At 36.1% G+C, this 13,484-nt stretch overlaps 1 protein-coding gene across 1 annotated transcript; it reads right to left on the minus strand.

The window, feature by feature from the left end:
* Positions 1 to 412: 412 nt before the first annotated feature.
* Positions 413 to 12,645, minus strand: SLC7A13 (solute carrier family 7 member 13). Its single transcript, XM_019926334.2, is given in 8 exon segments — positions 413 to 909; positions 912 to 956; positions 959 to 1,052; positions 3,271 to 3,632; positions 8,043 to 8,174; positions 11,961 to 12,064; positions 12,066 to 12,565; positions 12,568 to 12,645. Coding segments are annotated over 8 exon segments (1,437 nt in total). The 3' UTR covers positions 413 to 787.
* Between the last annotated feature and the right edge of the window lie 839 nt (positions 12,646 to 13,484).

Below are 13,484 nucleotides of genomic sequence, written 5' to 3' on the forward strand. Positions count from 1 at the left end.
CCCTAGCCCCACTTCAGGGGTGCCTGTCCTGTCCCACCTCCACTTTTCTTGCCCCCCTCCTTCCCTCCCACGTCATACCCAGTTGCACAGAGATTCCTCCAGTCCCTGTGGGTGTCTGAGGTCCCCCACTAGTGCTCAGTAGGTGCTCTGCAAGAATTGCTCTGATGCATTCTTGTGTACTTGTGAGGAGACGTGAACTCCACATCCTCTTACTTGGCCATCTTGACTCCGCCCCCTCTCCAAATGGGTTGTTTTCTATATTCAAATCAGCACCAAAAGAAGGACTCAGGAAAGTTGAAGAGAATGCTTTTTAATTTTTTTTTATTTATTTATTTATTTTATTTTTTATTTTTGGCCATACAGCACCGCTTGTGGGATCTCAGTTCCCTGACTAGGGATTGAACCCGGGCCACAGCAGTGAAAACACTGAATTCTAACCACTAGACCATCAGGGAACTCCCATGCTTTTTTATTTTTAATTGTTAACTTTTATTACAAGACAACTACAACTTCAGTAAAGAAGGGGTGGGGTGTAGAAAAAATGGAAGAATGGGAGAGACATCAGCAATATATCAATGCAAACCAAGACTTAAGCTTTCTGCAAAACAACAGAGCTTTCATTACACATTACAATTTCTGTGTGAGTTTTAAAGATAGGTACTGTCCTGTGTACTTCTGTATATATCATCTCATTTGAGAAAGAAAGTTACCATAGGTACTTTATCATTAATGTTCCATTATGTGCTTAATCTTTATTTGGAACTTGGTGTGTTTTTAGAAGGCTATTTTATTTCACAGTTCCTACTTCTACTTCTGACATCTGTTCATCAGACACTTCAGGGATGCAAATATTAAACAGCAATTGTAAATAACACGTCATCTTCTCAAACCAAAGCAACCTCAATTTAGATATATTAAAGGTATATAAAACAGAAGTCCACTGAGAATAAAGAGACCACATAGATATAACACATATGTGGAGACTTCACCAAAGGTATCAAAACCAAGCACAGGCTGATAGCTATTGCTACCAGTAGAAATGGCAAAAACACCTGAAAAGAGCAATTTTTTTTTAAAATTAGATATTAAAACCCATTTAAGGTACTTACATATTTACATAAACAAAAAGTAAGATATAAGCTACTGATAGAAAATGGGTTAAATTATCCATGAGTTTAGAGAAACCTGGCTTACTATTTAAGATGTTGAAAATTATTGTTAGGGTGTTGGCTGTAGGGAATGAACATCTAGCATTTGACTGTTCTTGAGTGAAAATAATCATGACCATTTGCCGGTAGGATAAACATCTTCTGGTCTAGAAGGCATGAGTTCTTTAAGAGGGAGTTCCTAAGGCCCAAAGGAAGTCAAAACAATTTTCCCAGAAAAATATCTCAAGGCAGTAGGAAATTCATCTCAATAACACAGAGTATCCTCAGACCCTCTGCTGCTCAAGTAGATATTGACAGGTAAATATTATGGCTCTGTAGGCTCAGTATATTAAAAACAAAACAAATCAAAATAAAAACTTTGCCAAAACAATTCTCCTTATTTTTTGTGGATTTTTTTGGCTTCTGTTTTGGCCAAAAACCTTGAACCCCTATCCTTGGCACTTGCTTTGTGTTAGTATTGCAAGTGTTTTGCACCAAACATTACCCTACCTAGGGAGAAAATTCAGTAGGCAGTCACTTTTGCAATGCATTTAAGAGACAGATATGAATCTATACCTCCAAAGTATAACACAGCTAGTCACAATTTATTAAACCCTTTAATTAGAGTGTCACTCATTTGGGGTTTAAATCATTAAGAAACTCCTTTTAATTGGTAAAATACCCCTGAGAAAGATAACCTATCATCTCAGAGCTTACCATCAGTTATCCAAAAACTGAGAGAGGAGAGAAGAGCATTCATGTGGGCATTAGAGACAAATTTCAAGCACTTAACGCTATGGTTACCCTTGCCTTCCTTTTTGATGCAAATGAATATCAAATAATAATATAAATAATAATAACTATCAATGTGGCTCTGTATTGTTTGCATGCCTTAGCTCATTTAATACATCCCACATTCTTAGGAGGTAAGCATTATTTATTCCCATTTTAGGTCTGAAGACACTGAGAATCAGTGATTAAAAAACAAGAAGATTCCCCTTCCCTATGTACTCTCTGAGCATACTCTGGAGGCCACCACGTAGCAATGCTCATACTATGGTTTTGGTTCATCTGACTGTCTAGATTATAGTCTGCCTGAATGCAGAAGCCAAGTCTTATTCCTTTCTGCACCCAGAATACCTAGCAAGGTATTCAAATCATAGTGGCTTCTCAATAATTGATATAATTAGGGGATGGCTGGATGGAAGTAGAAGGAACTGAAAAGAAAAGATGGTTGTAAGTCAACCAAAGCTGATGATTAGAATGTTGCTTCCTCCCAGAGTTCTTTCTTATATTTTGTACTTAGTGAGAGACAAACATCCTAAAGAGACTGCCTAGATTTGAATCTTGGCTCCACTCCGTGCTGTGTGACCTTGGGCAAGTGACAACTTTTATAAACCTATTTCCTTATCTGTAAAATGGGGATAACACTAGTATCCATCTTCTGTATACTGAGAGAAATAATTTTGATAATCCAAGCAAAGCTTTTAACATGATGCTGAGCCAACCAAGCCTGTTTTACTATTCTGATAATCAAAGCATCAGGCCACCTTTCTCCAAGTTTCCTTATGCTGTCCAGTTTTTTCTTCTTTCCTTTTCTATGATTAAAGAGCACTCCTGTGAAACTCTTCTTCATCCAGACTGAAAGTAAGTTTGAATGTAAGTAGAATTGAAAGGATGGAATTTGTTGGTGATCAAGTTAAGCTGACATTTCAGGACAGGAGATGCTATAACTCGTGACCCCACAGCAGCACTTGCCTATTCTTATTTCCCACCTGCAAAATCTGACCCTGACTGTGGAAGATACTGGTATGCAGTGGTAGCTAGCTACAGAACTAAACAAAGTAATCTCTGCTGAAAAGACTCATAATGATTTGTCTGACAGTCCAGAGGACTATCCTTCTCTCTAATAAACCAAACAGAACCTGAGAGATTTTATATTGAGTAAAATCTACCCAATAAAAATAAAAATTAAAATTAAGACCAAATTATCTGTACATACTTCACAATTTGTTAGTAATAAAAAGATCTACTTGTAGACATTCTGAATATAGTCTTCCAATACATTTACACCCAGTATCTTTGATTTCACACAGAAAAATATTAGAAAACTCACTTTTACCTTATAAGGTCGAGGTAGATTGGGCTTTTGGTATCTCAGTTTTAGTATTCCTGTCATTGATAAAGCAGACCAAATAGAAACTACAATATAAAGATAGTTTATCAAATCAATTGGGTTTGTCAAGACAACCACGATGGACACCATAATGACAAGTAGTAGCACAGACATAAATGGAGAGGAGTAAATATTAAGCACGTTAAATAACAAAGGCAGCTGGCCCTCTTGGCCTGCAATGTATATTACTCTTGATGATTCAAATACATTAATCAGAAGGTTGCTAAATAATGAGGCAGAAATACCAAAAGGAATAACCCATGTTAATGAGGGGATAACTCTATCAGTCCATGTGAGAGCCACAGCATCTGCAGAAAAACCAGAACACACAGAAGAAAATGTATTTAAAAAGATAATGATAAAACTTTTAAAATTATTTTTTAAAAAAGGAGGACATTTAAAAAGTCATTAAAAATTTGAATTTCATTTAATTTCACACTTTAATTCCTTACGCATGTGTCCATTTTAGCTCTGTCAAACCAGTTATTATTTTATGTCTTCCCCAACAGACAAGGAATTTCACTTCTTGAGGGCAAAGATCATTTACTTTCTATAAAACTACTTCATTCAGTGACAGACATAGAGTAAATTTTCAATGATACTTGTGAAATAAATTGATTTTGTTGAATGGATGATTGAGTGAGTGCTTAAACTAAAACTAGTTTACAGAGTATTGATAATTACAGTCAGAGTGAAAAAAAAGCACAGTGCAATGCTGCTGACACAGGAATGAGACTCACAAAGTTCCCATATCATGGTGCAATTTGAAATACTTAACAGAAATAAAAATAAACCATATAGATAGGGAAAATAAATTACACACAGATTAAAATACTTATGACTTCTGGGCACTAGCCTAAACTATAGACCAGGGGCTCTCAGGGGAGGTGGTTTTGCTCCTCAGGGGTCATTTGACAAATTCTGGAGACATTTTTGGTTGTCACAACTAAGGAGGTAGGAGGTTACTGCTGTCATCTAGTGGGTAGAGGCCAAAGATGCTAAATATCCTACAATGCATGGGACAAAACAACAAAAAATGATATGGTCCAAAATGTCTAGTGCTAAGATTGAGAAACCTTGGTATTGACCAATCTTTAGAGAATATTGAGATTTTTTACTTAAAGGTGAAGAGATCTTATGAACGCTAATTCAGTATAAGTCAGTAGATATAAAAGGCATCAGTGAAAACAATTATCCACTATCTATGAATCTATCTGAATCCAATTCATATTATGTAGGATATATAAGCTAGGATAGATCATTCAGACTCAGAAAAAAAAATTCTCAGTTTTTCAGTGGAAAGAGTGCAACACGATCTTGTGTCCCTGGGGGTAGGGGTCCTCCAGGGTTATGGCAAAGTTGTTTTCCAGGAGAGCCTCCAGCACGTCAACATACTGGCTTATAACAAACAGTAAAATTTTTTCAATATGATGAAATTGAAATTTCATCAGTGGTTCCTGTTCTTTAAAGTCTATTTTTTAAAGCCCTTTCAAATAGCCTCAAGTGCTCTTTTCACTGTTCTCTTTAATGCTATTCTATAATATTGGGCCTTGTTTCAAAATGTCTCCTGCCTCACTTAATATTCATTTTAAATAAGGTATTGTTGGTTATTCCTCCTGAACAGTCATACCTCTGCACATTTTCCATTTTCAGACACATTTCAGAAATACTTCTTTTCAGTAGTGAAGCAATTGTTCTCCTTTGAGTTCCCATCCTGTTCAAACCTGGTTGGTTATAATTAGAGGAAGTTCTAGTTCAGCTCTGCTGCATAATCTTTATCTCTATCTTACAATTGATTTTTTTTTCTTTTTCATTCCTTCCCTTATGTTATTTATTTTCTTTAAAAAATTATATTATAAATGCTTTTGATAAAAAGTAAAATAAATAGCTCCAAAACACGTAAAGTAAAAATGTGTCCCTTTCTTTGCCAATCCTTCATTCACACACCCCAGAAGTAACTACCGTTAACATCTTTTTTGATATTCTTTCATAACTTTTCTATGCATATATAAGCATCTGTGAGAGGTATGTATATGTGTACATATATGTATTTGTGTGTGTGTGTGTATGTGTGTGCTCCTGCATGGTTAATCTTGCTTTTTTCACCTTCCAATATATCTTGATCATATTAATACATATACATCCATCTAATTATCTTTAAATTTTTTCAGTATTCCATTATATAACTGCAACTTAAATTATTTACTATTTCCATATTGGTGGATTTTTAGGTTATTTTCAATTTTTTACTAATTAAAAATGTGCTTTAATGAACACACTTGTGCCCTCAGGTGTTGGTGCACTTCTCCTCTGAGAGTAAATTCTTAGAAGTGGGATTTGTGAGTCAAAAGGTATATACTTTTTAAAATAAGCTAGGTATTACAAAATTACCCTCCAAAAATGATTGTTCCAATTTACTAGGAAGTGATTCTAACATTTTCAGTTTCCTCTCAAAGTACTTAATCACGCCTGGTTGACTAGTTATCTGCAGGCTGCTTCTGGTCAAAGAAACCTTCTTAGCCTCTGCTCCCAGACAATGTGCTTACTCTTTTGGATTATCTTTTCCTATGCCAATAGTCTCTAGTTTCAAGTATGACACAGAACCCTCAAGAACACCAAGTGGGAGCAACCTTGTCAACGGTGTGTTAGCAGGGTTTTCAGGAATTTTGAAATCCTCAGGCTGAAAAAGCCAGGAACCTGTACTCCTCACTATGACATTTCCACAAACCTCATTGTAGAGGGACAGGCTTCCCCTACTGTGCTGTAGAACTTACTCTATTTTTTGTTTTAAGAAAGACACACACATCCTAGATGGTCTATATCCCTTTGTAGCTTTTCATGTCTTTTAAATATACCCATTTGTTTGAAAACATTCACTCCTTAATCCTTAAAATTCCTTAATTTAGGAATCCATTTCTTTTGCTTATAATTTTTTCTCCTACTATATAAATTTTGCCGTTCATTAAAGAAAATTTGGAAAATTTAGTAAAGAATAAACAAAAATCACCCTCAATATCATTCCAACAGCTCATTATTAATTAGTTATTGATATTTTCTGTTTTATATTGTAATATAGATCCTGCCTTTGCTCTCATTATTACATTATAAACAGTCTTTTTACTTTAAGTATTCTTCAAAAATATGATCTTTGAAAAATCTCAGGATGGTCTATTATATACATTTCTATAAATTATTTATTTATTTCAAATTTATTGGATATTTTGGTGGTCCTTAATTTTTTGCTTTCATAGGTAATGCTATGATGATTGTCCCTGTACATACATTTTTCATGTATAGCTCTGATTATTTCCTTAATGTAAGTTCATAATACAATAAAAGGTAGATATTTGAACTCAAAAATATTATTTCAGAATTTAAACATCTAAGGATGATATGTTTAAAAGAATTGTATCAATTATAGTCAAAACACTTCATGGGTCTTCCATACATGCCAAAACTAGTATACCACCCACAAAAATGCTGCAACTGTTATGACACACCAGAAGAGATATTCATCATTTTTAACAACGAGTATGGCCAGAGCACTGGCCAAAACAGATGCCAGCTTCAGTGAGCCATTACGGCTGAGCCAGCTGACCAACAGCCCTGACCACACCTGTACGTAGCTTCATAAATTTATTTTCTACATAATCAGAGTAGTTAATAAAATCATTACTTGTTTTTGTCCAATTTAGCAATTGGTTTGTTCCCACAAATACTCAGAATCTTGACTATTTCTAGTGTACAGCTCCCTAACAGAGCTAGACCACTATGAATCAACACTGATACCGTGCATATGGCAGCTTCCTACATGGCAGTAACACAAGAATTGAGGCAAAGTGTTTTAGGACTTTTATATTAAACCTCCCTTAGATTTATTTCCAGTGCCCCAAAGATTTACCAAAACAGTAATAGCTACTCAAAAGACATTAGTCCCAAAAGTACTGGCTGATAACTCAACGTTTAATGCTGATTTGAGGAAATTGCTTGTCTTTCATATTTCCTGTTCCTCATTTCTTTCCAAATTTCCTTTTATTCCTTGAATCTGTTACTCATTTTTAAATATATGTTTATTTCCTTAATATTTTCCTATTCTTTCATTTTTTATTCTACAACTAGGACCCTAAAATAGTTATCTTTTAGTCAAATTTCCAATATGTTCAGGGCCCTTTGCCACTATAAATTTTAGAGTTATTTATGGTAAATAACAACATTATATTACATATTAATCATATTAACTATGTATATCAGTTGACCATTAGCATCTATTCTTTTAACTGCTAATGTCCTACATTTCAAGTTTATCATTCTTTATGTCACCTAGAAGAACATTTGGAAAATTCATGTTGTGAAATTTTTAGTAGATATAATATACATATTATATATATTATAAGCACTGATTACACAGTGTCACTCTGGTGAGAAGAGATCATGAAAGGAATACTAACATTTTGAACCCAGTCTGCACCATACGCCATCATTATATATACTTTTCCATATTATCAGAAAACACATTACCATGCTTAAATGTGAAACTCATTTCTAAGACAAATCATGCTCTTTGGCCCCTCTGTTATTTTCGAAAATTACAAGTTAACTCTCTATAAAATAATGAAAAGCAAACAGCAGTCTCAACCGGTAAAATGATACATACATATGCTAAAAGGACCAGAACTGTCCTTATTATTATTTATTGCCTTAGTTATTTACGTACAAACCTGAAGAGAGAATTTCCTTGGGTGTCAGAACAGTCAGATAGGAAATGTTAACCAGTAAATAAACAATAGTCACCAGAGGGAATGCAATAAATATGCATTTTAGAATTGTCTTCCTGGGTTTCTTCAGCTCCCCTATAACACGCAAAAGAGCAAAATCACAACTGGTAAAACTTATGCCTTAAATTAACCTTTAAAATTGCTCCATGTATCAAGTGTTGGGCTGGACTCTTCCTATCCGCCCCAGCCACCACCACCACCACACGCGCATGCACGCACACAGTAGGAACTGCTACACACACCCCTCCCTTCACAGCTTGGTGCTAAACGAAAAAAAAAGGGGGTTAATGTCTTCATTTCCCCCATAGATGGTAAAATTTCTGAAGAAATGCACAAGAATGAAAGTGAAAGCTTAGCCCATAAGACCCTGTAGGTTCGGAGTCTACCTGTGTCTTCAGTCTCCTTTGTTAGGTACTAGGTAATGAGTTTGAGTAGTGGGAATACAGTGGTGAGCAAAAACAAACATGAAGCTCAAGATTAAGAAGAGGACCTATGATTAATTCAATAATCACCTAAAGAAAAGTTAAAATACTGACTGTGGTAAGCGTCCATGTGAAAAGGGAGAAAGGGCTGTGAGAATACAGTATATGACAAGTTGATGATCCCCTTTGCTATCCGTGTTACAGGCACACTGGTCTTCTTTCAGTTTCTCAAAAGTGTCGTGCTCCTCGTTGCCCCTCAGCCCATTCTCTCACGTGGAATGTTCTTTCCTTTTCTAGTTGCCTAGTTGACACTTACCCTTCCTTCAGCAATCATAACTTCTTCTGGGGAAATAGGAGCTAAAAATCTCCTAAGCTAACAAAATTGTCCTATTATACATTCTCATAGCATTTGTGAAAAGAGTAAAAGAGTCCGTCATAAATACTCTCTCCCTGTAGTCTCTTCACCTTCCCTTTATGCCAATATCAAGTGCAGAAAAGACGTGATTTAGCATCATATATAATGATTTTCCAGGATAGTCTTATTCTCCAATATTGCCCCATTTGTGACACCATTTTCCCCAGTCTCACCGTTCTCTGAGAATTATCCTTGACATAAAGAATTGAACATTATAGCTATGTGTACACAATGTGACTCTGTGCCCTGGTAATAGGTAATAGGACCAAGCACAGACCTCTGGCTCACTGGAAGCCAATCATTGCCAGTACACGAGAAGATTTCTTGCAAGAACTTGAACCATATGTCAACAAAACTGAGAGAATCAGGAAAAAAGCACGTAATGGCAGCACAAAAATCCAGCTAATAACTCTAGTTTTTAAGTTCTAGAGCTTCCCTAATTCCTGTTGCTCCTGAAGACTGGTTGCTCAGGTCTCCCTTGAAATACAGCATTATTCTTGCAGCAAGTTCCCCTTTGCTAGTTTAAGCTAATGTGTGTGGGTTTCTGTTACTTAAAGCTAAATCCCTCTGACTAATAAATATTTGTCCTTTGACAAATGTCAGATTCCTTCCATCTGCATCTGCCCAAAGGTTGAATGTAATGCCCATGGCATACACAAATATGAGCTGATTAAGTACTTGATGAGTAAAGAATTAGAAAACTCTCATTTAAATGCTGCCTGAACCACTTAACTATTTATGAGCTCCTGGACAATTTATTGACTGTCAAGGTTTCAATTTCCTTACCTGTATATTGGGGAAATGGAAAATACAGAGACAATAAAATTCCAATCAAATGCCTAGCACTTAATAAGTTATTAATGACTATGGTTATTAGTTAAAGATTTTGGGCAAGCAGAAGGGCTACTTTTTAGGATTACTTGTACTTTCCTCTGGGCCTTTTGCTCTTTCTCATTATGTATTAGATTGTTACAGAGGGGATAGGAATATAATACAATATAATATACAATATAATATCTAGACAGGTAGTGAATATCCTTGGTTTTGAACTTAAAAGATGGCTGTTCCTATGGTAGGCAAAGTCAGCTGCCTACAAATTACTATTTTACTGGTAAAAGTGTTACTTAGAAGTTAGTTATACTTAAAATTTATTAAGTGAATTAACAATCCCAGCATACACTGAAATTCCTTCAGCTTTTGTTTACTGCTAGCTGGTTTTCAAGAATTCTGTAATAATTGATGTTAGCAAATTTTGTTAATCTGTCTTCAGCAAAGTCATCTAGCAATGAAACATCTTTGGCAATGGAACAAAATGAAATTGGCACAGATAGACACCAAAGATATCTCTTCTATCCTTAAAAGAGAGAGAGAGAAAATGAGAGAGAGAGAAAAAGAAATTTTTTCTCATTATGCTAACCTTTCAAATTGCAGTGACCCATTTACCCATAAAAGACTAATCTCTTATAGCTTTCTTTTCTCAATACTTCACTTTTAAATTCAAAGCCAAATTTCCTCTCATGCTCAAAATTCGCCAATGACCTCTTAAAATTTTTTCTGATCAGCTCTCACACTCTTCAATTTCTGAAGCATTTCACCATGTTGATTTCACCTCCTTTTGGAAACATGGTGATTTTCTTTCATAATTCTCTAAACTTCCTCTGGCTTCTTCAGCAGATCCTCTTTCTCCACATTCTCCAGTCATCTGTCTCCAGTCCCACGCCATCTTGTTCTCCTCTCTCTAGGTGCTTGGCTTAGCAATCGTATCTATCATAAAGCCCATCAGGTGGAAAGCATTTTTGCAGTCACCCAAGATTGTGTGTCATGTCTTATACACACCTGCACACTTCTAGTCTCCACAGCTTCACTCAGATTTTTCTACTGCTAGAACTTTTTGGATTCAATGAGAATTGCTACCTTTTCCACTTGATGACACAGCAAAAGGTGATTTTACCTTCCACTGAATTTCCATAGTAATTATATTTTTCCCTTGTAGCCACTTATTAAATACTATCATGCCATTATTTGCTCATAAGGCACAGAATTATAGTGATTTTAAGTGATAATGCCCATTTTTCAAATGAAGGAGAAAAAAAATAATAAGTCCAGAGAGTTAAAGATACTTGCCAAGCTAGTAAGTGGCGGAAGTCAGGCCAAAATCTAGGTATTGCCAGTTCTACTAGACTATAATCCTCTTTGGGGTAAAGAATACATCTTACTCATCTTCAGGCCCTAATGCAGGACTTTAAAAATAGTCAGTGTTTAAAAACATATCTGCTGATCGAGTGATTTAATGAATGATGGACACATCAGTCAGTACAGGGGGTACTAAGATTAAAGGAAAAATCTGTTCAATAGTAGAGCATCTGCTTCATGTTTAAATGTCAAAGAAAAAAACTGATAAAATGGTTGACTTTGAGAAACATGAAATAAGTGTGCAAGTTTCCTGAGGAGGTGAGAGGGAAAGGATACAGGTAGAGTTCAAGGGAAGAGACTGACTTTGAAAGTGGAGAGAAAACTTTTGTCCTGATGTTGAAGGGAAGAGTATTAAGTCCAGCCTTAGAGCAATCAAGGATATCTATGATTCTATTCTTTTTAAAAATACTTAAGAGCCTGAGTGTGTCGCACCCACCCACCCATAACACAAACACAGTCTGCATTGGATTATTCTTGGATTCACGGTTTCATGGAAGGGGAGTATTTCCACAGCCCGAGAATTCATCCATTAATAGAATAAAAACTAGTTTGACATGGAGGTCCCATATCTGTGGTCCCAGAATAGAAATCTGAAAAAGAGAAGTTATTCAAGAAAATAAATACTTTGGAATAACTGTGGGAAAAATTAAGAGTAGGTGATAAGTGCAGAGCTGGCATATCTTGATCGGATTTAGAAAATAATAAGGAAGAAAAAATAGATTGAATCATTTATTTTAAATGAAACACGAAATATAATAAAAGATGTGCATTTCACATGGTGTGCAATAAGTCATGGCTTGAGACTTTTTTTCTCAAGGTATTGTTGGTTACCTGCTATATACATAGAGTATCCTCCACCTGAATATGAAAAATATCCTTGGAAGACAGCTTCTGTAAACTGGGAGGCTTCTGGAAACTCAGCACCGAAGGAGTTCTAGATTCTGCTTCCTCCCTCTCACCAGCAACACTCCTCCGCTTAGGGAAATAAGGCCGAGTATGGCCATTTTCAGCACGGTGCTGGATATCTGAAGTCAAGTCACCTCTTTCACACCACGAAAATTCAGGATTCCCACAATCCACAATATGGCCGGGGCCAGACATTTCTTTAGCAGCTTTGGAGCACAGCAGCTGGGAGGAAAAGGCTGGATGCTGTACCCAGTGAGGAGCGGAGACTGACTGGCAGCTAGCCCTGGCCCCAGAAACAAGGTTATCCAGAGGTTCAGGAAAGAGATCAGGTTGCCAAAACATTTCTTCAGACAATAGTAGTGAACTCCACAGCATGGGAAAGTTATACCTATCTCTGCGGAGCACAGAGAGGTCATAATGGACAATACGGCACAACCAGCCCAGATGCACAGGGAGAGCCCCACGTTCATGCACGAGTACTTCAATACCCCTTTGGGGGCCACAAAAATGCCTACTCCAATTAAATTAACATAATTATATTAATTAAAAAACTTGTGCCCCAGGAATATCCAAATACGCTCTTGAGCTGTATCTTCCTCTCTGCATCCATTGTAATTGAAGAATTTTTAAATTTTATTTATATAGATTATAATTTCTGAATTTTCTTGCCTATGTTGCTGGAAAGGATGTTCATGGATTCTCTGAAATAAAAGAGTGCTGCCCTTTTTTTACACCGTTGTTAAATATAGCCTATGTTCAATCATTGACAAAATATATGTGATGCATCCAAGTAAAATAATGTAAGATTACTTGGAAGGGTTTAAGTTTGACTTGTTTTTTAAATTATTATCAAAATAATACATTCAGATGGGAAAAAAGGATTTCAATAAGACAGGGTATTACAGCAAAAAGCAGGGGTTTCCTGCTCTACTTCACTCCTTCCCAAACATATTCCCAGTTCTTTTCTCTGGAAACAACCATTTAAAAGTATATATGGTTTTGGTTCTTTTTGGTGGTTGCTTCCACAACTCTAAACAGTATGAAAATACTTTTATTCTTAAATATCTCTACTTAAGAAAGTGTCCGTTGACTTCCTCCCATGAACACTGAGGAATTAGCTCAGTTACTATCCTCTCACTTACTCTGCTCCCTCTTCCTCCCATTTTTAGCATCAAGCTTTCAAGAAACCAAGTATTTACCTTTAATCAAGTTCATGGAAACCAATTAACAAGGTGAGGGAGTGAAAGACCCTGCAACATAAGCCTGTCCCCTAAACAGCCATCATTCTGGCTTCCTGGGTCACATGCAGAAAGATGTGGACAGGAAGTAGAGGATGAGGCCTGACCCCCATGGACAGAAGGAAAGAGGATCCTGATCATCTGAGCAAGGTCTGAGCCTTAATAGCTCTTATATATGTTGACTCTATAATGCCAAGTGTTGTCCTGAGCA

Source organism: Tursiops truncatus, chromosome 17 (assembly GCF_011762595.2).
Source record: "Tursiops truncatus isolate mTurTru1 chromosome 17, mTurTru1.mat.Y, whole genome shotgun sequence".
Taxonomy (NCBI): Eukaryota; Metazoa; Chordata; class Mammalia; order Artiodactyla; family Delphinidae; genus Tursiops; species Tursiops truncatus.